We start from the raw sequence: 27,282 nt of genomic DNA on the forward strand, positions 1-27,282 counted from the left end.
ACCATTTTGGTCACAGAGTGTCTGGACATTTTGTTTTGATCCACCTACCGCTTTGACATAAGACCAAAATTTCTTAGGATTTTCTGCCAAGTCAGTACATAGAACTTTACTTTCGAATCCGTTGAACGCCTCTCGCATGGCCCTCCTCACACTACATTTTGCTTCACGTAATTTTTGTTTGTCTGCAAGGCTTTGGCTATGTTATGTTTGCTGTGAAGTTCCCTTTGCTTCCGCAGCAGTTTTCTAACTCGGTTGTTGTACCACAGTGGCTCTTTCCCATCTCTTACGATCTTGCTTGGCACATACTCATCTAACACATATTGTATGATGGTTTTGAACTTTGTCCACTGATCCTCAACACTATCTGTACTTGAGACAAAACTTTTGTGTTGAGCCGTCAGGTACTCTGAAATCTGCTTTTTGTCACTTTTACTAAACAGCAAAATCTTCCTACCTTTTTTAATATTTCTATTTACGGCTGAAATCATCGATGCAGTAACCATTTTATGATCGCTGGTTCTCTGTTGTGCGTTAACTGTTTCAAATAGTTCGGGTCTGTTTGTCACCAGAAGGTCTAATATGTTATCGCCACGAGTCGGTTCTCTGTTTAACTGCTCAAGGTAGTTTTCAGATAAAGCACTTAAAAAAATTTCACTGGATTCTTTGTCCCTGCCACCCATTATGGACGTTTGAGTCTCCCAGTCTATATCCGGCTAGTTAAAATCTCCACCCAGAACTATAACATGGTGGGGAAATCTACTCGAAATATTTTCCAAATTATGCTTCAGGTGCTCAGCCACAACAGCTGCTGAGCCAGGGGGCCTATAGAGACATCCAATTACCACGTTTGAGCCTGCTTTAACCGTGACCTTCACCCAAATTATTTCACATTTCGGATCTCCGTCAATTTCCTTAGATACTATTGCACTTCTTATCGCTATAAACATGCCTCCCCTTCGCTGTCCAGCCTGTCTCTGCGGTATACATTCCAATCTGAGTTTAGGATTTCATTACTGTTTATGTCTGGTATCAGCCAACTTTCTGTCCCTAGTACTATGTGGGCATTGTGACCGTTTATTAATGAGAGCAGTTCTGTTATCTTTCTATAGACGCTCTGGCAGTTTACTATTAGCACATTAATATTGTTATTCACTGTTGCATTTTGCCTACTGCTACCTTGCCGCGTCTCAGGAGGCATCTTGTCGGGCCTAGGGAGGCAATTCTCTAACCTAAAAAACACACATGTGCACTCCACACGTACTCCGCTACCCTTGTAGCCACTTCCTGCATGTAGTGCACGCCTGACCTATTCAGGGGGACCCTACATTCTCCACCTGATAGCGGAGGTCGAGAAATTTGCACCCCAGATCTCCGCAGAATCGTCTGGGCCTCTGGTTTAAGCCTTCTACTCGGCTCCAAACCAGAGGACCGCGATCGGTTTTAGGAACGATACTACAAATAGTTAGCTCAGATTCCATCCCGTGAGTGAGGCTTTCTGCCTTCACCAACTCTGCCAACCGTCTGTACGAACTGAGGATGACCTCTGAACCCAGACGGCAGGAGTCATTGGTGCCGACATGAGCAACAATTTGCAGTTGGGTGCACCCAGTGCTCTCTATCGCCACCGGCAGGGCCTCCTCCACATCTCGGATGAGACCCCCTGGCAAGCAGACACTGGCCTTCTTCCCCGACCTTTCCGTTTTTTCCCTAAGGGGCTCCATCACCCACCTAACGTTGAAGCTCCTAATAACTAATAAACCCCTTCCCCCGTGTGCCTGCTCGGACCTTGCTGAAGGAGCGGCCACATGTCCACTCACAGGCAGAGCAGGCGATGCCACACGGCCAGCTTCCACATTGACCCTCCGCCTCGTGCACCGTGAACGCCGCTGAACCCGCCACTCCTTTTGGGGACAGGGTGGCCCAACCGCGTCCAGTACCCGCGAAGATGTCTCGACAGCAGGGACAGTGGGTGAAGCATGTAACACCTGGGGTGTACCATGAGACGCACCAGACTCCCCACTGCCGCTACACTCAGAGGCAGCAGTCTGAAGTCGGCTGACTGCGGCCATCAACACGTTCAGCTGTTCGCGAACAGTGGCCAGCTCCTCCTGCGTCTGTACACAGCAGTCACACATCCTATCCATCCTAAGGAAACAATTTACTGTAGAGAGTTAATCAACTTTTAACTAGACTGCTAATTCACTAAAGGCAGCTGATAGCTGACTAAACTGTCGTTACTAGACACTTCTTGTAGAAAACAATGAAAATAGCACTACCTGTGTCTGGGCTGTATTGAAAACAAACACTAGCACTACTGGCACTATGGTTGACTAAAGGGACTCTCTCTGACTGTATTCGAAACAAACACGAAATCTATGGAACGCCATTACTAGCACTCGACAATTAAAGCTTCCTAAAAGCAAAAACACACAGTGAAGAAGAAGTGACAAGTAAAAAAAATACAGTTAATACTTAAATTAACGCCAGCTGCGGTGGCCGTGCGGTTCTAGGTGCTTCAGTCCGGAACCGTGGGACTGCTATGTTCCCGGGTTCGAATCCTGACTCAGGCATGGATGTGTGTGACGTCCTTAGGTTAGTTAGGTTTATATATTTCTAAGTTCTACGGGACTGATGACCTAAGATGTTAAGTCCCATAGTGCTCAGAGCCATTTTTGAACTTAACTAACATAGCTCGCTGCACAGCAGACATGAAGGAGACGGCAGTTACGATGTTATTATTAACAATAAATGACAAAGAATTATAATAGAAAAGTGATGTAATGATCAAATAACGGTCTGATCACTGTTACTAATAAACTGTAATACTCAAATTAATAGTCATTTCTCTTTGGTATATCATGACTGTTACTCCATTTACAGAATTACTTTACTGAACAAAATAGAAGTCTTGCCTTATCACGGTCTGCATCATTGGAAGTATGATCGTGGTGGTGTCATTGAAATGGTGGTGAACAGTGATCTATCACAGGTTCTTCACGTCTCTGATAAATTAAAACACACCAAGGAGCAGGACGGTTCACAGACGCATTGTCCCAAGACAGCCAGAGCTCACTGGTTTTCACATATCACAATGTTGGTAATTCTTGCATCTGTAACTTAATGATTTCGGAAACAACTTAATAGCATGTAAGTGAAAAGCCGCAACACTTATGAAGACTTGACGCATTCTTTTTTGACACCACAACAATTTTGCATCTGCGGCCATTGACAAAGTGTCAACGCCATATTGTGCACGTCACCATGGAGCATGCCTAACCAGTTAGCCAGTTCAGTTGCTTGCTTTCTGCAGTATTAATTTTACTTTTAATCAACTCCTTGTCTAAACCCTTGGAGGAAAGTAGTCACTCACAATAAAGAAATAGATATTACATCTTTTCGTCATTTTAAATTAATGCCCTTACAAGAAGTAACACATTATACAGATTATCAAAGATATCTTTGTTGGGAACCTTCACATATTGCTTGAAGATTAATCAATCAATAGTCGTATCAAAAGCAATTTTGAAAAAAAAAAAAAAAAGTTATTAATGTTTTTGGATGTAGTTGTTCTGCCAGCCACGGTGGCTGAGTGGTTCTAAGCGCTTCAGTCCGGAACCGCGCGACTGCTACGGTCGCAGGTTCGAATCCTGCCTCGGGCATGGATGTGTGTGATGTCCTTAGGTTAGTTAGGTTTAATTAGTTCTAAGTTCTTGGGGACTGATGACCTCAGATGTTAAGTCCCATAGTGCTCAGAGCCATTTGAACCATTTTGTAGTTTTCTATTACGTCTTCCAGCAAATCTTAATCTTTCTCTCGCTTTTAAGAATACTGGTTTTACGTGCTCCTTCTGTTTCATATGTCTTCTTAAGTATCACTCATAAGCACATGAATTGTGAGGGGGCTCAAGAAGTTTTAATACTAACCTTACAATTGGATACCATTTGATTATTCCTCTGTGTTAACGTTTATTACCTTATGTTTATCTACCAAAACTGCTGTTCATTACATCAAGTGGAAATTTTGTCCAAGTTCTTCTGAATTTCCTTTTGATTATCCAGTGAAGATAAATTCCTATAAATGACAGCATCTTCAATGCACAGCCTGTTGAGCCTGGTGGTGCAGTGGTAAAGCAGGTGCACAGAAACTGAAAAGCTGCATGATCGAATCACATTCACACCTCAGAATTTTCAGTCTGCGTTTAAAATCTCTTTCACCTTGTAGTGAGAGGAACGTCCACCAGGGTCGACATGTTGGGATTCCACATTTAAATGTAGAAACAACAAATGTATTGGTCCCAATCACTATTTATTTATATCCATGACAGGTTTTTAAGGTTTAAACTTCCATCATGGATTTACATTTGTCAGTATGGCATTTATGTGTGTGTTGTTACTTGACTGGTGGCACTGTATACTGGAGAAACGGTACCAGTATTTCGCAACTTGGTTTTGGGGTTTTTTTGAGTAAAAAATAAATTTATGTCTAAAGCTGAAAATAGCATAAAGTAAAACAGAATAACTCCAAAGGTTACAGGCTCCTTTCTCTTTCATTCCACGTAACTTGGAGAATGGTGTCTGGAAACTGATAGGTGAAAAGAACATGTAGCAGCAGAAAAACATTGTCTCGAAGTACATAGAATATCTATGGTAATAACATTATTACTTCAAAATAAGATTTAAGGTATTGTGGAGATCTTTGTTTGAGTCGCTGACTACGTGTTGGAATAGATATTTCAGGTGGTATACAGATCTGATTCTTTCAAGTTAGTATAGCTTAAATATGTATAATAGCTTTATATAATCAGGTGACATGCTGCAAACTGTAAGTACAATAATTATTTTGCCAAAGTTGGCAAAATTAATACATAAATAACAGTTCTGGCAGGAATTCAGAGACAGGGATGAAAGAATGGAGACCGAGACAGAGGGAAGAAGGTGGGGGAGGGAGAGGCAGACAGAGAAATTCGGATATAAAGGGTGAAAGATGTGAAGGAGCACAACAAACTTTTCCAAAGCAAAGTTTTTTTAAGATTATATCTGTTACATGTAATGACTAAGTAAATGTTGGAGTAATATGTTGGTTAATGCTTTGAAATATGGAGATAAGATATGCAGTTTATGATGTTTGTAGTTGTACTTAATTACCTAGAAAGGGTATTGCATGGAAGATGTTATTTCCTTTTTGTTTCTCATTATGTGATTGATTTGCCACTACTGAGTGTTCTATGGTCTCTACTATGGAGCTGTTATAGCAATTTGCAATAGCTGTTTTGTTTTATTAGTACAGCAATAGCCAACCACCTGCATGAAATAAAACACCATGTCAATGAAACAAGTATCAGCATCCTACACTTCCAACCTAAAGGCAAAGACCTTGACATCCTTGAAACACTCAAAATTTACAAACGACAATGGAAACAACCTGAATCCATCTTAAATGATAAAAATGACAACATTTGCAATAGTATCATTTTTGTTTTCAACAACAGCTGACATTATTTAATTTGCAATGAGCGTGTGTGTGCGCGCGCGCACTAACACACACACACACACACACACACACACACACACACACACACACACACACCTACATCAGCTAACAACATAGATTGTCTTGCTGCAGATTTTTAAAACACAAACCAATGCATTACTTCCAACCTTTACTAAGTTATTACATGTAACAGATATAGCCTTAAGAACCCCCTACTTTGGAAAAATACATTCTCATCCAATCATCCTTTTATTCTCTGTATCTGAATGTCTCTCTCCCTCACACTCTCTCTCTCTCTCTCTCTCTCTCTCTCTGCCTCCATCCTTTCATCCCTATCTCTGAGCCAAAATCGTTATTCATGTATTAATTTGGCAACATAATTATTGTGCCTACAGTTTGCAGCATTTCACATGATTATGTAAATGAAAATGAAATGTAAGGTATAAAACTTGACCGAATCAGATCTGTATACCACCTGAAATATCTATTCCAACACATGTATTCAGCAACTCAAACAAAGGTCTCCACAATCCTTTAAAACTTATTCTCAAGTAATAATATTGCTATGATACATATTCTTTGTACTTCGAGACAATGTTTCTCTGCTGCTGCGTGTTCTTTTCACCAACTAGTTTCCAGACATCATCTCTACACGTGATGTGTTATGAAAGAGAAACTTTTTTTATTTTCGCCTTTAGATATATATTTATATTTTAGTCAAAAAATCCTCCAAAACCAAACTCTGAAACAGTGTTTATGTTTCTTCACTAGACAGTGGCACAAGTAACACCATAGATATGTTTGTCATATTAACACTTGTAAATCCACCTGATGATGGGGGTTTAAACCTTCAAAACACATTGTGGATTAAAGAAACAGTGCTGATAATGGTAAAGTTTTTGCTTCATTCAATAAATGAAGAAAGGCAATCCTGGCCTTATGTCTTACGTTACAAGATAGATTGAAGAAAGCCAAACATGTGTTTATAGCAGTTAAAGATTCAGTGCAAGCTTTTGACAGTGTTGACTGGACACTGCTGTCTGAGAATTCTGAAGGCAGTAGGATTGAAATAATAGGGAGGAAAAAGCTTATTTACAGCCTGAGACATTTGGATGGGAAGTGAAGCTCAGGGACAACAAGAAAAAACTGTTGACATTTCCTGATGACAATGTAATTTTATCAGAGAGCAATGGGCTTGGAAGAGCAACTGTGCAAAATACATAATGTCTTAAATATAGGATATAAGAGGAACATCAACAAAATTAAATGATGGTATTGGAATGTAAGTGATTTAAACCAACCAGTGCTCAGGGAATTAGGTTAGCAAGTGATATACTAAAAGTGCTAGAGTTTTGTTATTTGGGCAGCATATTAACTGATGGTGGTTGAAGTAGAGAGGATATAAAATGTAGACCAGCTATAGCAAGAGGAGCATTTCAGAAAAAGAGGAATTTGTTAACATTTAATAGAAATGCTGAAGATTAGATGGGTAGATTGAGTAACAAATGAGGAATCACTGAATCGAGCTGGAGAAAAAAGAAATTTGCCACAAAATGTGAGTAAAAGGTGATGTTGGTTGTAGGGGCACATCCTGAGGCATCAAGGAATCATCAATTTGGTAATGGTGTAAAATGTGTTGGAGTAAAAATTGTAGAGGGAGACCAAGGGACATATACAGTAAGCATTTTGCAGTTGGGATGAGTTTTGCACTGGTAGACTAGCATGGAGAGCTGCATCAAACCAGTCTTGGACTGAAAACTGTAACAAAATCAAATGTTTTTGGATATCAGGTCTCATTTTACTTTCAAAACTACATAAAGAAAAAATTTTAAAAATCGGATTGCCAGGTTGGCACAAAGCAAATGAAACTGTGCAGTACAATCTTTAAAATTTACGCTCTTCCAGCAATATAATGAGATCCACTGAAGATGACATATTTGTATCTAACTAACTAGATTGAATAAAAATAAAATGTAAGATGATGGTGTACTTTGCAGAAGGCAAATGTTTTAAAAATTAAATCTAATTTGTGGAAACAGAAAAAACAGTGCTAGTAGTTTGTGATCTGAGGAAGTGCTTGTAGTGATTCTCATCATCATCATCATCATCATCATCATCATCATTATTATTATTAAATAAAATCCATAAGAGAATGTGTACACAGATGAGTACATATTTAAACTCTATGTGTTTCCTTAACAAATAAGAAATGTGTCTGGAAGTCGCCAGTTTCTACATGCACTTAATTGTTTCAACAACTTCCAAAGATTCCGGATAAAATTGCATCTTCTGTATATTATTAACTGTGTTCATAATTTTACGTTGTGACAGTGGTCTATATTATTCATTTCTGTGGATATTCAGCAAAACATGTTTATTTTACAGTTATCTTTATTTAATCATTGCTTTCAAAACCTTGAGTTTTTCATTTTAATTTGTTGTAGTATTTTCTGCTGCAAAATTTGTGTTATGATTTTGGTAGCTGAAACAGAGTTTGATCATATTTTTCCTAGTCCTTACAAAATGTTATATTCTGTTTTTAAATGTAGTTTGAGATTATGTGATTATGTTGCAGATGACAAACAAAATGAACCTGATTTTTGAACCTGCCGACTTGGAACAGGCATCTCCTGCAACTGTTTCCCGGTGTGGAATGATATACTTAGAACCACATCAGCTGGGATGGCGTGCTTTGCTAGCATCGTACGAAAATGTTTTACGTGAAAAACTCCTGGATGTGCAATTAGAACTGTTGGATGAACTCATTGATTGGCTTGTGCCACCCATCTTAAGTTTCCTTCATGAATCATGCCAACTGTTTATCGAAACAAGTGAACTACACCTTTTTCATGTAAGTATAAAAATATGTGACAGACAGGTATAGCTATGTACAATGTAAAGTGAATATTTGTCTATTTCCACTGCACATATGCATTCCTTATTCTTTGGAATAATATTCTTTATCTTGACAATATAGCTGTGTTTGTTAGCATTAGTCTGTATATGTAGGTTCTTATTGTTGAGAATTACCAATGTCATTGTTGTCGTTTATGGACATTTCTAAACATATTAGGATGTTATTTGTAGGCACACAACAAGGCAACATGTACTGCAGAGTCTTGCATGGTATACCAATGCTAGAAGGAGTAAAGGTAAACCTCTCACAGTAGCTGAGGTGATGAGCAGCTGACAGACTTAAAAACCAGGTTGCCTCAGTTCACACAATTTACTGGTTGTGACTTATTACCAAATCGTTCTCAGATGAATTTAATATTATTAATGAAAGTACAAATAAAGATACAGATAGAAATACAACACTGAGTTGCATTAGTCCAGTTCTAGTTTTATTATCGACATTGTTGTTTTTTCTGCAGTCTTTCCCATGATATCCTTCACAGCGCTCATTGTGCAGTTCACACTTGCAGTGTTGATGTAGCTTGTGGAATTTCTTGTTTTGGTGGAACTTGTTGTGGAATACAAGTGTTGCAATCATGTTACCACATGTCAGAGTTCGTAGTTTGCCTGTTTCCATTATTCTCACATTATGATGTCAGTTGAGTAGAAGTGGTTCCAGATAGTGTTGCATTTTTGTGTGAGTATTTGGCATGTTATTTCATTGAGATTTTGATTGCTGATGTTCTTCATTGTTCTAGTACTTTTTGTGTTCTCGTGCAGTTGTTAATCTTAGATCGTGGGATAGGATTCGTTGATGGTTCTACATATATGCCGTCTGGCCTAGAAACCTTTTTGCGTCTTGAATTTGTTATCACTTGGCATATTTCTTGTCTTGTCATAGAGGTGTAACTTCTTACTGTTTAGCTTCCTTGTGCTGGAACCATAGGATGGCTTTAAAATTGTTTGACCGTGAGTCCTTTGAGATTCCTTTTATTGCTTTTAGTCTTAGTTTTTTTGAGTGCTAGGAGTGGGTCACTTTGAATGTGTTGTTATCAATGTCTAGCTTTTTTTCTGCATGAATATCTAGCTTTTTTTCTGCACTTATGCAGAAAAATGTATTAATGTCATGTATGACCTCTTCTGGCTGGCATATAGTGACAGGTCACATTATTGTGTTGTGATTTTGGCTTGCTGTGGTACTGATAGTGTCTTCTGCCATTCATCAAAGCAGTCCTTGTCAAGCCATGGTTAGGATTTCCTATCTCTCATTTCTGTTTGACAGGATTGCAGAGCCATTGCGCATAGCTCCATGGCTTCCATTTCATGTTATAGTTGTAGTAGACACCTTACTTTTTCTACTTTTCCTAGGCTTTCTTAAACTGAATGTTTTGTCTATAAGGGATAGTATTATGAGGTCTGCAACTGTTGATCAATACCAATAAAACAGTTGTTTCATCAGTCACTTGCTTATTTTGCCACTATGTGTATCAATGGTTCACACCATCATCTTCAGATGAAGAATTGTTTACTTACATGGCTTGTGTTGGTGAAGAGTACAGACGTCTTTTTACAGTCACAGACTGAGAGCAGTGTATAGTATGTTATTTTGTGTCTTTTGCTAATGATAAAAATTGTTGTTTTAGGAAAGGCACTTTATAGGTTAAAAAAATGTGAATTTCTGAAAGCAAATTGCACTTACGGGATGGTAGAGTTGTAAAAGGTCTGCATACTGCTGCCTGATGTATGTTCTCTCCACTACATGTTACATTTACACTGTTGTTTCAAAGAAGTTGTACATGATACATATGTGTTTCTTTACATGGAATACAGTGATACAAGGTGGTTTCTGCAAAAATGTGTTTTTCATTTCAAGTCATACATATGCCCATTCATGTTTTTAAAACAGATAAATTTGTATTTGTAGAAAATTTTTAATCTTGTATCTCATTATTCAATGTAAACAAACATATCTGTAACATGTGCAACTTCTTTGAAATGACAGTGTAAATATAATGTGCAGTGGAGAGGAGATACATCAGGCAACAGTACGTACACCTTTTACAACCTTACTAGCCCTGTAACTACAATCCACTGTCAGAAATTCACATTTTTTAATGTCTGGAGTGTCTTTTATAAATCAACACTATTTAGCATTAGCAAAAGACACAAAATAACCTACATTGCCCTCGGTGTGCAACTGTGAAAAGATGTATGTACTCTACAGTGACATCAGCCATGTAAATAAAAGATTCTCCACCTGAAGATGACAGTGTGAATCATTGAAATGTGTAATGGCAATATAAACAAGTGACTGATCCGGAAATTGATTTATTTGTATTTATTTCAACTTTTCTAGTGTAATTTCCTTGGTATCCTGTTTGGCTTGGACTTAGTTGTTGGTAATGGCTAATTAAATTCAAAAGTTTTTGTGACTACCATATGTTTTCTTATTGGTGCTACAGTTAGTGCTCAGAGGACTTTCTGGTTAATTGCCTTTCTGCCTGTGCCGCTGAGTAATACAAGATGTCTTGTGCTGGTTCCAGTGGGCCATGATTTTAAAATGTTACACATTTAAACATCAGCTGAAGAGGTTTTACTTTCATGTAAATAATACTATGTGCAGACATTTGAGGTGCACATATTCTGTCCTGGAGGGGGGGGGGGGGGGGGGGGGCGTAATGGTATGGCAACAGGAAGGGCACCCCTTAAATTAATCATGCCAAATTCATTTGTAACCTTCACCACCCTGTTCCAACATGGAAAAATTATGCAAGAAGAAGAAGAAGAAATAATAATGTAACTTCTTTGGAAAGAAAATACTGAAATGAGTACATCTACAGTCTCAAGGCAGTGATTATCCACCAACAGCAATACCATCAAATGGGGTGATTTCGGACGGTTTTGTCGTTATTTGGATTGTAACTTTCGAATATATTGTTAGATTAAATTGATTGTTATGGAAGTGGTAGGGTATATGTCTAACGAATAAAATATCCCAGAACCAGAAAGTGTATGTGTAGGTATATTTATCTGAGGCACTTAAATAAAGTGTCCAAAGTCACCCAATGGATTGGTGTGATTTCGGACACGTGTTTTTTAAATCTCTGTCTGAAATTACAGTATATAGAGGGTGAATTCGGACAGTCATTGTCTCTTTTTAAAATTCTACATGCTTTTTATTTGATTTTGGTGACATTTTACACATTTTAAGGTAGCCCGGTGTTACGAATAAGTGTAAGACATGATCTAGATCAAAAGGGATTAGGCCCATGGCATGAAATCCACCACCCTTTATGTTTTCCTTGGAGTTTGCTAAAAGCTTAGTCAGTGTCTGCTTCAGAAGAGACAGGAAGGCATCCTTGGAAATGGTCCCACGAGTGTGTTTCTTCCAATCAGTTAATAAAGCTCGCCACGCTGCTTTCATTGGCCTGAAGAAGCTTACAACGAGCAGTTGGAGGAGGTGCTTGCTATTGGGGGGAAGGAGAATGAATGAAATATTGTTCCGCTCACACTCTTCAGTGACACGTAAAGACACGTGACTGGATAAGTTGTCTCCAATCATGACTGTTGGCCCGTTTTGCCTCTTCAGATAGGTCAAAGCAATTGTAAAGAACCAGGCTTCAAATAATGGGAGGTCAAACCATCCGCTTTTTTCCTATTGAAATGGGTCCACCTTCTTGCCATGTGTCCCTCAAATAATCTGATTTGTAAAGGACATATGAGGAAGCAGTTTACCGTCAGCACTAGCTGCCATCATCATTGAGACACTAGATTTTGATGAGTCCATCACTTTTTCAGCATGCTTACTCCCTCATTTTGTAATTATCTGCTGCTTACCTGGATCATCTGACATGTTGGTTTCATCATAGTTGATCATGTTGGTAGGTAGAAGATTTTCCAGCTTTGCCTTGATATTGGAGAAAAAATCTTAGTCTCATTGTTGAGCTCGTTTAATATTTTCGCTTAAGTGAATGGAAAGATCTTCTGACTGTCGTTTGAGGAATAAATGCACCTATTCTTCTCCTTGCAAATTATTATGAAATTTCTTCTCTTTTCGGCCAGAATTATCAAGGTAGCCTTTAACTAAATATCTAATATCCAGTTTAGTGAAGGGAAATCCCCAATGTGCAACCCTCAAGATACCTTGCTTAACATTTCTTCTTCTTCTTCTTTATTCAGCACTGGCTGTCCTCCCATTTTTTTTCGGATGTGCTTCCTGCACTTTATTTTTTAGGGTTGATTTAGGTATACCATACAAATCACACGCTTTTCTGTACGATAATTTACCACTCTGAATATCACGAACTGCTTTATCTAAAAGTTCTGGGTCATAATTACACCGTACTGTAGAACCTTCCTGCTCTTATATGTTCTTGGCATTGTCTGAAATCACTCCACACAGTTTTACAAAAAGCGTCATTATTTTGTAATGTTGCATGAGAAACTCGACAAAGTTGTACAGAAATTGTCTCAATACTGTTAGCTACTGAGCGCATCAACAATTACAGTTTCAATAACGTCCTGATCTGTGCAACAATAGAAAGTTTCCACTTTACGATAATGCATGCATTTTTGACACTGAGACTGTTCATCAATTATTCACCTAGGGAAACAATTGATGCAAAATAAAAGTTGTGGAAATCGATAAATGCAATCTTGCACTTAAAATAAGTGGTGCATGGACGTTAAAATAAGTAACTCCTTGTTTCTATGCAGTGGCAAAGAGCAAATAAGCCATACTGTCCGAATTCGCCCCACTGTCCGAAATCACCCCGTTTGACGCTACTGTAAAAATGAACTACTTAATAATAATGTTACTAATGATAGAAGGTATACAAAAAGTTCTGGTTTAGTAATAACTTAATTGCTGTCTATACAGTCCATAATTTTATTGACAAAATGTGTCCTCTAAGTGCTTCTTAATTCCTTTTCAGTCATTTTCAAGATTATTCAGCAGCTTGTTAGAAGGAGAACAAAAAGTGAGCACTCAATGGTTACAGTGTATTTTTCTCTTTAGCCTGGTGTGGGGATTTGCATCTACATTGAAAGGTATTCACTCATTTTAGTTTCTAAACAGAAATTTTGTATATTTAAACTACAAACAGATTGTACTTATTATTTGAATTATGATAATCGGAAAACAAAAAGCAGATTGGCTGGTCTTAAGCTGAAGTAAAAATAGATTTAAAACTCAAATTGCCTGACTGGAAGCACTAGTTGCAAATAGTTTAGGAGCATTGATTGATTTATTCCTGTTAATGTTATCTGTTAAGTATTAACCAAATTTGTTATGTTTAATTGCTATACATGCCATGCTGAAGTAGTTGACGCTTATGGACCGATGCTGTTAAGGAAAGTAGGCTGGTAGAAACTAGTATTTTTAATTCCTCCATTGTAGGATCTATTGGCTGAAAAGAGGAAAACACAGGTTGAAAATTTTAGATTGAAATACAAGTAGGATCTTTTCTGCTTCTGTATTAGAGCAGTGTAATATTAGTCTAGTGTAATAGTCAGTTTAAAGAAATGTATTAACAGACAACAAAAAGAGCAAAACAGACTAAAAGGTTTACAGACATACAAAGGTGCACACATGATTACCGTATTTACTCGAACCTAAGCCGCACTCGAATCTAAGCCGCACCTGGAAAATGAGATTCGGAATCAAGGAAAAAAATTTTCCCGAATCTAAGCCGCACCTGAAATTTGAGACTCGAAATTCAAGGGGAGAGAAAAGTTTTAGGCCGCACCTCCAAATTGAAACAAAGTTGGTCCATTTTAATATGAAACACAATTTAGGTCGAATGAATGACGATACAGCTACAGTAGTTCGTTCGAGTCGTAAGCTTAGCAGTTAAGCTTTACCAGGTAGCCATTGCTATGCGTCAGGTACTACGTCCGCATTTATGCGGCTACCCTTCCTTTTTCATGTGCTTCGTCTGGTTTGAATTCATTGTTTATTTTTCTTTGATCTCATTGTTATAGGTGTTTACGTCACTCTAAGCTGAAAATGCATTACTGTACTGTGTCATGCATTGTTTGTCGCATTCTGATAATGAGTGTTTACGGCCTGTCGCCGCTCACGGCATGGCTTGCTTTTTTGCGCACTACCGCCGCTTACAACGAAAAAAAAAAAAAAAAAAAAAAAAAAAAAAAAAAAAAAAAAAAAAAAAAAAAGAGGGAGGAATTGTCTCATTAGCGAAACAATGGCAAGAGACTGCTATTTGTTGTTACTTACACTGCTGCTTTCTTTGATAATGATCAACAAGAACCAAATCTAGTCAATTGCCGTGCTTCATTTCTGACTGTATCACTATTAGGCATAAGAATCACTCTAGTTTCGATGTTTATTAGGCAGACAGAATTTAAATGAGATAGCAGCAAACACAAAAGAATACATGGCAAAATGTTTATATTCGTATTATTCTTATGGTGAGAGAATACTGGATGTGATTCACAATTCATAAAAGCTCCTATTAGCAACCATCTCTTCTCACAGGTAGGAAAAAATTCAGAATGTAGAGTTGGCCATATTGACAAAAACCCCAAACAGTCTTGCCAGTCGGAATTTTGTAGTACATTGAAATGCTGTTACATTTGAAGATGAACAATATGGAATTTGTATTTACTTCGTTGGATAATGTACGAAAATGCAGTGGTCGTAACTCGGGGCGGAGAAAGAAGCTCGTCTTCCACCTTTTTTTTTTAAATTTATTTACTGACACAGAGGTTTTGGCGCCAGTACTTATCTTTGTGCCTGCAAAGCAAGCCTGTGTAGCGCTACATATATTCGACGACAGAAGTTAGTTGTGGCGGCACCTACCAACATTTTTCAGACCTTCCGCTTACTTTGCACTCGATTCTAAGCCCCAAGCGGTTTTTTGGGTTACAAAAACCCGGAAAAAAAGTGCGGCTTAGATTCAAGTAAATGCGGTAATGAGGAATCACAAATGTGATTGAAACTGCAGAGTGCTGGAAATATCTCAATAAGAATTATACTGTTGCATAAGTAGCACTGTTTTCATATACTGACTGTCTTAGCAATACTGGAAAAGACCCTTTCTAGGATAATAATCGAAGTATAACTGTAATAATCCCCCCCTCCCTCATCCCCCCCCCCCCCATCCTTTTCCTTATTGGATTAGTTGGGTTGAATATTTTAGATTTTGAGACAATTGGAATTTTTTCTGCTCGCTTAAAAGAGCACTCCTAAATTAGTCTGGTGTGATATTCAATTTAATGGAATGTAGTAACAGACAGCAGAAAGAGCAAACACAGATAAAAATGTGCTCCAGAAGTGTCTGTGTAGCACACCTGCTTGGAGGTAGCAGGCGGACAGCACACCACACACTGATACTTGAAACTGGTCTGAATGGGCAAGAAAGATGTGATAAACTAATATATACCTATCTTTATTGTTGTTATTAACTGCTATAGAGACTGATGGAAAACAGGTTAACAATACTGCCCGGAGAAAACACTTGTAAAAGATTATTTTTCTATATGTATTAGGCCTTGTAGCCATCATTCCTGCTTATGTAATCCCCTTGCTAGTATATGTTGACATCTATCTTGTTCTAACTGTCATCTGTTTTCAGCTTTTTGTTTTAGTTGTAAAGTGCAAACCTAATTTTTGTAGCCTCTGGTGCCTGTTTGATAGCTCATCAGTCTGTTGATTTAGAGCTGAACAACTTATTTAGGATCTGATAGTGTCTGCTGGCAGGGGCTGGGGATGGGGTACTCAACATCATAGTTTAGGTTGCACTTCTCTACACATTTTAATTAGCCTCAGAGTTATACTGTTTGCAGTCGGACCAGTTTTCTTATTATGTGGAAATATTAGCACATGCAATCAGGTCACCACTTACAAATAACTAAGAATTCAATGGGAGAATTTCTCATATGAATCTAGCAGAATTTTTCATATGAATCACAAAGTCATTAAAACACACATTAATGAAGCACTGTACAATAACCAGAGGTAGATCAAACAAGGCACTAAGCAAAATAATTAAGTGTGGCACAAAGTGCTGTCCACATTTACATAAAATGTCGTGGTTCACATACAATATTGGCTTGTGGAAATCTGTCAAATAACATTACACTGCAATGGTTCACATAGATTACTTTATTAAAGGTCACCACACTGAACAATAGCTCATTTGAAAGACAATGACAATTCAAGCCTCCTACTATCCCTGAGACAATTCAAACTATATTCATGCTCATAGCTATAACATGATCAAACATCGGGAGAATAGGTGTTACATGCTTTGTTAGCTCAACTGGGACTGGGCACAGACTACTCACTTTGAGTGACATCCAACTTTTTAAAGACAGGCATTTGAACAAATGGTTATTTCTTGTACTATACAATGATTTTAAAGACAGATAGGTAAAATTATGCTGCTTAGAATAGGTCATAAGTACTGATACAGTTTTGGTGGACAATAAATGTGGTAATCTATGAATTTAGAAAAATTTGTGGAATTACTTTGTGCATCTGCATTGTAAATAACTGACTTATGAGTACAAGTGCCATATTAACAATTATTTTACGTGATGGTAAATATTTGAAAATTTTAATTAGTGACTTAATTAATCTGTGGGAGGTGTCATACAACTCGGGGAGGGGGGGGGGGGTGCCTGGGGGCGCTGGTGGTGGAGGAGGGGGGCAGGAGAGAGAGAGAGAGAGAGAGAGAGAGACAAAGAGAGAGAGAGAGAGAGAGCAGAAAAGTACAGTGTCAAGTTTCAGAAGGGAAAATGAGCAATAGAAATTATGATTGTATGTGCTGATCTTCTTTTGAGCATGACAGAGAACACACATAATTGCACAGCACATCATAGTCAAAAGAACATATTTTATTTCTGATGGAATTATGTTTTCCTGGAGGCCTACAGGTAGCACAACTGCGTGCTGAGCTAGTTCAAGTCCTGGTTGTGGCACAGATTTGAATTCTATGCTTCAGCTTGTATTGTTATCGGAGATAAAGTTGAGATGCTTATGTTTTCATGAAAACTTAATTCCATCAAATCTATAGATAACCTGTGCCTGAAGTACAGACAGGATATCCCCATTATGTGCAAACCTGGGATGCTGTTCCAATTTTGGAGAGCTTTGGCAATGCTGATGACCCACATCCAGCTCCCCTGCCCCCAAAACCTCAAAATTCTAATCAACACAATCTGGAACAACAACACCCCAATTCAGTAGTTAACCTTTCCTCGAAACCTGTCTCCCAATCCGAGACCTCTGTCCTATCCAAAGGCCTCATCTTCAGCCCTACTCCCAGATTCAACCAAACATCCCTCGTCAAACATTTACTGTCCTACACTCATCGTCTCTGCTGGAAATATCACTTTGCCACAAAGAAAAATAATCCTAATCCTACCCCTAATCATCCAACTTCCCAAGACACTATCCAAATTGAACCCTGCCTGGAACAGTTCCATCCTCCGTCACAGCGGGACCCACCAAAATCCTCAAAATCACCCTCTCCAAACCTTCCAGGAATTTCTCACTTCCAGCCTTGCCTCACAGTCTTTCTTGAAAAACCTTAATCCTACTCCCAACATCAACGCAGCTGAAGCCCACGCTATCCGTGATCTGAAGACTGACCGATCCATCGTCTTTCTTCTGGCTGACAAGGGTTCCACGACCATGGTATTTGATCGTCGGGAGTAGGTGGTTGAGGGACTGCGTCAGCTTTCAGACAACACTACATACAAAGTTTGCCAAGGTAATCCCATTCCTGATGTCCAGGCAGAGCTTCAAGGAATCCTCAGTACCTTAGGCCCCCTACGAAACCTTTCACCTGACTCCATCAACCTCCTGACCCCACCGACATCCCGCACCCCTACCTTCTACCTTCTTCCTAAAATTCACAAACCCAAACATCCTGGCCGCCCGATTGTAGATGGTTACCAAGCCCCCACAGAACATATCTCTGCCTACGTAGATCAACACCTTCAGCCCATTACATGCAGTCTCCCATCCTTCATCAAAGACACCAACCACTTTCTCGAATGCCTGGAATCCTTACCCAATCTGTTACCCCCAGAAACCATCCTTGTAACCATTGGTGCCACTTTCTTATACACAAATATCCCGCACATCCAGGGCCTCACGCTGATGGAGCACTTCCTTTTACGCCGATCACCTGCTGCTCTACCTAAAACCTCTTTCCTCATTACCTTAGCCATCTTCATCGTAACCCACAACTTCTTCACTTTTGAAGGCCAGACATACCAACAATTAAAGGGAACAGCCATGGGTACCAGGATGGCCCCCTTGTACGCCAACCTATTTATGGGTTGCTTAGAGGAAGCCTTCTTGGTTACCCAAGCCTGCCAACCCAAAGTTTGGTACAGATTTGTTGATGACATCTTCATGATCTGGACTCACAGTGAAGAAGAACTCCAAAATTTCCTCTCCAACCTCAACTCCTTTGGTTCCATCAGATTTACCTGGTCCTACTCCAAATCCCATGCCACTTTCCTCGACATTGTCCTCCATCTGTCCAATGGCCAGCTTCGCACATCCGCCATATCAAACCCACTAACAATCAACAGTACCTCCATTATGACAGATGCCACCCATTCCATATCAAACGGTCCCTTCCCTACAGCTTAGGTCTTCGTGGCAAACGAATCTTTTCCAGTCCCGACTCCCTGAACCATTACACCAATAACCTGAAAACAGTTTTCGCATCCCACAACTACACTCCCGACCTGGTACAGAAGCAAATAGCTAGAGCCACTTCCTCATTCCCTCAAACCCAGAACCTCCCACAGAAGAACCCCAACAGTGCCCCACTTGTGACATGATACTTTCCGGGACTGGATCAGACTCTGAATGTGGCTCTCCAGCAGGGATACAACTTCCTCAAATCCTGCCCTGAAATGAGATCCATCCTTCATAAAATCCTCCCCACTCCACCAAGAGTGTCTTTCCGTCGTCCACCTAACCTTTGTAACCTCTTTGTTCATCCCTATGAAATCCCTAAACCACCTTCCTTACCCTCTGCTCCTACTCTTGTAAACGCCCCCGGTGTAAAACCTGTCCAATGCACCCTCCCACCACCACCTACTCCAGTCCTGTAACCCGGAAGGTGTACATGATCAAAGGCAGAGCCACGTGTGAAATTACCCAAGTGATTTACCAACTGACATGCCTACACTGAAGCGTTCTATGTAGGAATGACCAGCAACAAACAGTCCCTTCGCATGAACGGACACAGGCAGACAGTGTTTGTTGGTAATGAGAATCACCCTGTGGCTAAACAGGCCTTGGTGCACGGCCAGCACATCTTGGCACAGTGTTACACCGTCCGGGTTATCTGGATACTTCCCACTGACCCAACCTATCAGAACTCCGGAGATGGGAACTTGCCCTTCAATATATTCTCTCCTCCTGTTACCCACCAGGCCACAACCTCTGCTAATTTCAAGTTGCCGCCCCTTGTACCTCATCTGTCATTCAACAACATCTTTGCCTCTGTACTTACACCTTGACTGACATCTCTGCCCAACCTCTTTGCATTTACATATGTCTGCCTGTGTCTGTATATGTGCGGATGGATAGGTGTGTGTGTGTGTGTGTGTGTGTGTGTGTGTGACTGTATACCTGTCCTTTTTTCCCCCTAAGTCAAGTCTTTCCGCTCCCGGGATTGGAATGACTCCTTACCCTCTCCCTTAAAAACCACATCCTTTCGTCTTTCCCTCTCCTTCCCTCTTTCCTGATGAAGCAACGTTGGGTTGCGAAAGCTTGAATATTTGGGTGTGTGTTTGTGTTTTTTATTGTGTCTATCAACATACCAGTGCTTTCTCATTTGGTAAGTTACAGCATCCTTGTTTTTTATATATATGTTATTAATTAACTAGACACTTAATGTCAGAAATATTGTTGTATATATCCGATTTAGGGTAGTGTCCTACAGAAAGCAATCAAACAAATAAGATCATTGGTCTCTACGACATTCCAATCTTGAATGGATGGTATCTGGTGCATGCATTATATCGTATGACTCGCCAAGTGCAGAGAAGTTGTATGTAAACCAATTTTTCATCTCTTTACAAATTTCACATTGCTTTGTTTACACCGTATCCTTTATCGTCCCACAGCAAAAGTAGTTTAAACCAAATCGGTTGTAGTGTTACATGCCATCTATGCAAATGACATTTCCCACTCCCTATTTATGACAAGGAAAGATAATCGTGACAAAATAGTTAAGTAGTATTAAGTAAGGAATAATTTGCAAAACACATACTGTGCATGATCATTTTGTTGGTCAGAGAGGTGTGTGGTTTGTGTAATCAATAAGGTGCGATGGCAAATAAATATCTTCACCTGCTGTGTACAGGGCCTTTTATGTTTTGATGGTGTCATGGCTTGGCAGTGTCTTGACTGTCAGGTAGCAGACACCTTCTCTGTGAATGTAAACAGCAACAAATAAAGAGGAAGCTCTAAAATAAAATGTCACTTAATTCTTTTCAAGCTTTTAAGGTGGATGTTGCATTTAATTTATATTGTATCTGTTCCACGTTACAAAGTAATCATGGTCTGTTCACCCACTGAAGCAAATACAAGACAGTCAGTGAAGGAATGTGGACATCAGTTCATTATTAGAGTAGATATCGTTTTTCCTTCCACTAATAACAGCTGGAAAGGAGAAGGGTTGAAGTCTTTCCAGGGCTACACATGGTTCTACAGAGATTTTGCTTTGCAGGACTTCCACATAAAGAAGCAAATTAATAGCAACTGAGTTACATTAAAGGTAAATTAACACACAATGCTTCAGTTGACAGATCAAATTTGAGTGTTCTGACTCAGCTTCAAAGACATAAGAAGAGGAGCAAGAACAATTCATTTTGGTTCCCAGTGTTCAGAGCAGTGGTGAGAAGGAAGAAGATAAAGAAGGTATGAAGCATGAAGTTTCAAGGTTCTGTAGATTAGTAAGTGATAGATTATGGTGTTGCCAAGAACTACAGGAAATAAACAGACTAAGAAGATATAAGTCAACATACATAGCCATATTGCCAAAAGCTGTTTACAAAATTGTAGGAACAAAGAGAACCAATATATTCTGGACAGATAATAAAATTTGAAAACAATCCATAGTTATACAATTGTTCCAACTAACAAATATGCCAGATTAAAGCAAAATTGTGTTTTCCAAAAATAATGTTGACAAGTGTATAAAAACATTTTTTTAACTACAACATAAATTATGTTTGGCAGATAGAGAGAAGTAGATTTTTTTGGTGGATTCGGAAAAGAAAATTGTGAATCCTTACATTAGCGGTGACACAGTGGTAGCTTTGCAGTGCTACAGGGGTTTTGCAGCACATCACAATGCAGTCTTCGAGTTGCTTATTTTGAAGCATCAGTTGTGCCAGGCGGTGCAATACGTCGCGGAGCATTGCATCATATATGCAGTTGCATTGGCTACACAACCTGAGGGTGCAGTTCGACAAAGGGTGAGATGTTAAAATTCAAATCTGTGAAACATTTTGTGAATATAGTATGACACTGTTTTTGTGTCTTCGGGTTGGTGTAAACTGTGTGAAGTGACAATTTACCTAGCTGAGTAGAATTTGAACAAAAGAAAAAGCTATATTTCTGTAATATGCCAGTACACATACAGAGCATGACCGCAAAGGCTCCTGACTGGCTACAAGCCTTGATGCAGCAAATTAAGGATGTAAGCACCAAGATAGGGTTGACTAAGGAAGCATTAACTAATACAGTAGAAACAGTAGTAAGTGCCAAGTTAGAATCAACTAAGGAAGAATTAATTAATACCGTAGAAACTAATTTAACAAATTTACAAAACAATCTGACAAAGTTACCTAAGGAGTTGATGGATGAAATAGATAACTGGTGTGATTAAGCTGAATATGAAGTCAAAGAGAAATTTCAAGAATTAGATGGCAAGATTAACAATGTAGTTCAGTTTGCTGTTAAAAAGTTAAAACAGATTGAGGATCAAATCTCAGAGACAAAAGAAAAAGTACAAAGAATTTGGTGAAATAATTAGAACGCCTGAGTTTGTATCTAATTTGAAGGAATGGTCACATGAATTCGTAAATAATACAGTACAAGAAAAAGTAGAATTAACTAGCAGTAACACTCATTCTAAAGAAGATGTTGCAGAATTATTCCAAGGGGAATGGAATCCTGAAGTGGAGGAACATACGACGATTGCTTTTGCTAGTAGAAGCTTAATGAAGCATGAAAGGAATTGCGCAGCTGCAGAGAAGAAACTGTTAGTGATTGTATGGAGTATATGAAAATTTCAAAACTGGTATCGAGGTAATGTTTGATGGAAAGCCAGTTATCACATCAGTGGCCGCAATAATTATTTTTTTTTATTTTTTATTTTATTTATTTATTTATTTGTTTTTGCATTTAAGCTACACCGACAATTACATAATGAATTTAGTGATACAAATAAAACTAGACATGAAGGTAGATCATTATTTTGGTGATAAGTATATTAGTTGTAAAGAACTGTCGTTACCTTAAACTGACAGAAAAATTGCAAGAGAGGGCTCAGGAGAATCTGCATACATAGGCACAGAAAGGCTCAAGACCTTAAATGATATAGGTGTTGCACCTAGCTTTCAAATTGACAAACTGGTATTATTTGGTGATTTTCATCATAGCTCAGACATGAAGAAGGAGATAAATGAATTGTACCCTTGTTACAGGTGACCATTCAATGTGCATGACATACCACATCTGGAAACAGTATACTTGGTAGATCCTGACATAGGACAAAATAAATGACTGTACAAAATAGATGCACTTAAATGATTTGAGGCCTTAGGAGAGCTCACGTCCTTTATGAATTTGGTGGATTGACAAGTACCAGCTGTCCCAGTTAAATTGTTTCCATAGTAATACCTTCTGTTATCACCTCTTCCATAAAAATACTTGTAAGAAAACAAAAGGGGATTGAGCTTGACATGAAAGTGGTCAGATAAGCTCCTACGTTTGTGTTTCTCTGCTCTGCATAGTAACTAACAGTTCTTGATAAAACTTTACGTAGTTTTCGTGTTAGATTTCTTAGTGTTTTCTTGATCGTTTAGACCAGAAAGCGCCCTAAAACCGTCTTTTGTTTGTTTCGCGGCCGTTAGCCACTAGTCACTTGAATCAGCAGTTGTCTTGTGACAGCCAGAGCGAGAGCACCAGCAGCAGCGAGTACTGTTTGTATAAAGCGTTTTTGTACTTATTTGCTGCGCTTTGCTTTTAAATAGTTTTTCTGGGAAAACCTAGCGTAGTTTTCGCGTCTCGTATTTCAGTGAGTGTTTCTTGATTATCAGAGTAGCTCATTAGAAGATTATCTTGGGAATTTGTCACCGTATAGAGTAGGGTAAACATAGTCATGTGTAGGGACTGTGGTTGTTGTGAGCGGACGCAAGGAGAATTGGCCACTCTTCGGGGGCAGGTGGAGGCTTTGTCTGTTAGGCTCATCGAGCTCGAGGCGCAGGCGTCGGCTCGTAGTGGCGTTGGGGCAACTGTGGTGAGACCTATGCCTACTTCGGTGGCCTTGGAATCACATGGAACCCCTGATGTCGCTGCGTCTTCCGGCAGTGAGCATCATACCGGTCAGCCATCACTCCAGGGTGAATGGCGGACAGTGGTGGGCTCGCGCGTGCCTGGCCAAAAGGCGAAGGTGGGATCTGGCCGCGTGGCAGCTGCCTTACCCCTTTCCAACAGGTACGGGGTGCTTCCTAGTGGTGATGACATCGTTTCGGAGCCACCACAGGATGCCTCGCCTGTTGGGCCAGTGGCCGATTCTCCGGCAAGGTCCCGACAGTCACAGAGGGCGGGCCTATTAGTTATAGGGAGCTCCAACGTTAGGCGGGTTATGGAGCCCCTCAGGAAAATAGCGGGTAGGTCGGGGAAGAATGCCAGTGTGCACTCGGTGTGCTTGCCGGGGGGTCTCGTCCGTAATGTGGAGGAGGCCCTTCCGGCAGCTATTGAACGCACTGGGTGTGACCGGCTGCAGATAGTAGCACATGTCGGAACGAATGACGCCTGCCGCTTGGGTTCTGAGGCCATCCTTGGTTCCTTCCGGCGGCTGGCTGATTTGGTGAAGACAACCAGCATCGCACGCGGAGTGCAAGCTGAGCTTAATATCTGCAGCATAGTGCCCAGAGTCGATCGCGGTCCTCTGGTTTGGAGCCGTGTGGAGGGTCTAAACCAGAGGCTCAGACGACTCTGCGACTATAATGGTTGCAAATTCATCGACCTCCGTTATTGGGTGGAGAACTGTAGGGCCCCCCTAGACAAGTCAGGCGTGCACTACACACCGGAAGCAGCTACTAGGGTAGCAGAGTACGTGTGGCGTGCACACGGGCGTTTTTTAGGTTAGAGGGACCCCCCCTTGGGCGAAACGATAAAATACCTGACGGCTTACCAGAGAGGACATTATCATCGTTGATAAAGAACGTCCGTCCTCAGAGACCAAAAACAGGAAAAGTTAACGTAATATTGGTAAACTGCAGGAGTATCCAGGGCAAGGTTCCTGAATTAGTATCTCTTATTGAAGGAAATAGTGCGCATATAGTATTAGGAACGGAAAGTTGGTTAAAACCGGAAGTGAACAGTAACGAAATCCTAGACACAGAATGGAATATATACCGCAAGGATAGGATAAACGCCAATGGTGGAGGAGTATTTATAGCAGTAAAGAATTCAATAATATCCAGTGAAGTTATTAGCGAATGCGAATGTGAAATAATCTGGGTTAAGTTAAGTATCAAAGGTGGGTCAGATATGATAGTCGGATGCTTCTATAGACCACCTGCATCAGCAACCGTAGTAGTTGAGCGCCTCAGAGAGAACCTGCAGAACGTCGTGAAGAAGTTTCGTGATCATACTATGGTAATAGGGGGAGACTTCAATCTACCAGGTATAGAATGGGATAGTCACACAATCAGAACTGGAGCCAGGGACAGAGACTCTTGTGACATTATCCTGACTGCCTTGTCCGAGAACTACTTCGAGCAGATAGTTAGAGAACCAACTCGTGAAGCTAACGTTTTAGACCTCATAGCAACAAATAGACCGGAACTTTTCAACTCCGTGAATGTAGAAGAGGGTATCAGTGATCATAAGTCAGTGGTTGCATCAATGACTACAAGTGTAATAAGAAATGCCAAGAAAGGAAGGAAAATATATTTGCTTAACAAGAGTGATAGGGCACAAATCGCAGAATATCTGAGTGACCACCATCAAACGTTCATTTCTGAGGAAGAGGATGTGGAACAAAAATGGAAAAAATTCAGAAACATCGTCCAGTACGCCTTAGATAAGTTCGTACCGACTAAGGTCCAAAGTCACAGAGACTCTTGTGACATTATCCTGACTGCCTTGTCCGAGAACTACTTCGAGCAGATAGTTAGAGAACCAACTCGTGAAGCTAACGTTTTAGACCTCATAGCAACAAATAGACCGGAACTTTTCAACTCCGTGAATGTAGAAGAGGGTATCAGTGATCATAAGTCAGTGGTTGCATCAATGAGTACAAGTGTAATAAGAAATGCCAAGAAAGGAAGGAAAATATATTTGCTTTACAAGAGTGATAGGGCACAAATCACAGAATATCTGAGTGACCACCATCAAACGTTCATTTCTGAGGAAGAGGATGTGGAACAAAAATGGAAAAAATTCAGAAACATCGTCCAGTACGCCTTAGATAAGTTCGTACCGACTAAGGTCCAAAGCGAGGGGAAAGATCCACCGTGGTATAACAATCATGTACGAAAGGTACTACGGAAACAAAGAAAGCTTCATCATAGGTTTAAGAGTAGTCGAATCATAGCTGATAAGGAAAAGCTGAACGAAGCGAAAAAGAGCGTAAAGAGAGCAATGAGAGAAGCATTCAACGAATTCGAACATAAAACATTGGCAAACAATCTAAACAAGAACCCTAAAAAGTTTTGGTCATATGTAAAATCGGTAAGCGGATCTAAATCCCCTATTCAGTCACTCGTTGACCACGATGGCACCGAAACAGAGGACGACCGAAGAAAGGCAGAAATACTGAATTCAGTGTTCCGAAACTGTTTCACTGCGGAAAATCGTAACACGGTCCCTGACTTCAGCCGTCGCACGGACGCCAAAATGGAAAATATTGAAATAAACGATATCGCAATTGAAAAACAACTGCTATCACTTAGTAGCGGAAAAGCATCCGGACCAGACGAGATACCCTTAAGATTCTACAGTGATTATGCTAAAGAACTTGCCCCCTTTCTATCAGCAATTTATCGTAGATCGCTGGAAGAACGTAAAGTACCTAGCGACTGGAAGAAAGCGCAGGTCGTTCCCATTTTCAAGAAGGGTCATAAATCAGATGCGAATAATTATAGGCCTATTTCGCTTACGTCAATCTGTTGTAGAATAATGGAACATGTTTTGTGTTCTCGTATTATGACGTTCTTAGATAATACAAATCTCCTTCATCATAACCAACATGGATTCCGCAAACGGAGATCATGTGAAACTCAGCTCGCCCTATTTGCCCAAGAAATTCACAGTGCCGTAGACACTGGCGAGCAGATTGATGCCGTATTCCTGGACTTCAGGAAGGCATTTGATACGGTTCCGCACTTACGTTTAGTGAAAAAAATACGAGCTTACGGAATATCGGACCAGGTTTGTGATTGGATTCAGGATTTCCTAGAAGAAAGAACACAACATGTCATTCTTAACGGTTCAAAATCTGCAGATGTAGAGGTAATTTCGGGAGTACCGCAGGGAAGCGTGATAGGACCTTTATTGTTTACAATATACATAAATGACTTAGTTGACAACATCGGTAGCTCCGTGAGGCTATTTGCAGATGACACGGTTGTCTACAAGAAAGTAGCAACATCAGAAGACTC

At 39.8% G+C, this 27,282-nt stretch overlaps 1 protein-coding gene across 1 annotated transcript in view; it reads left to right on the plus strand.

Annotated features, from left to right (window-relative positions):
• Nucleotides 1-27,282, plus strand: part of LOC126455722 (dynein axonemal heavy chain 3) — a 1,249,696-nt gene that overhangs the window by 588,632 nt on the left and 633,782 nt on the right. The window contains exons 33-34 of the mRNA XM_050091491.1: nucleotides 8,066-8,341; nucleotides 13,320-13,434. Of these exons, the coding sequence (XP_049947448.1) occupies nucleotides 8,066-8,341; nucleotides 13,320-13,434 (391 nt within the window). The remainder of the gene's footprint in view (nucleotides 1-8,065; nucleotides 8,342-13,319; nucleotides 13,435-27,282) is intronic.

The sequence above is a fragment of the Schistocerca serialis genome, chromosome 2 (assembly GCF_023864345.2).
Source record: "Schistocerca serialis cubense isolate TAMUIC-IGC-003099 chromosome 2, iqSchSeri2.2, whole genome shotgun sequence".
Taxonomy (NCBI): domain Eukaryota; kingdom Metazoa; phylum Arthropoda; class Insecta; order Orthoptera; family Acrididae; genus Schistocerca; species Schistocerca serialis.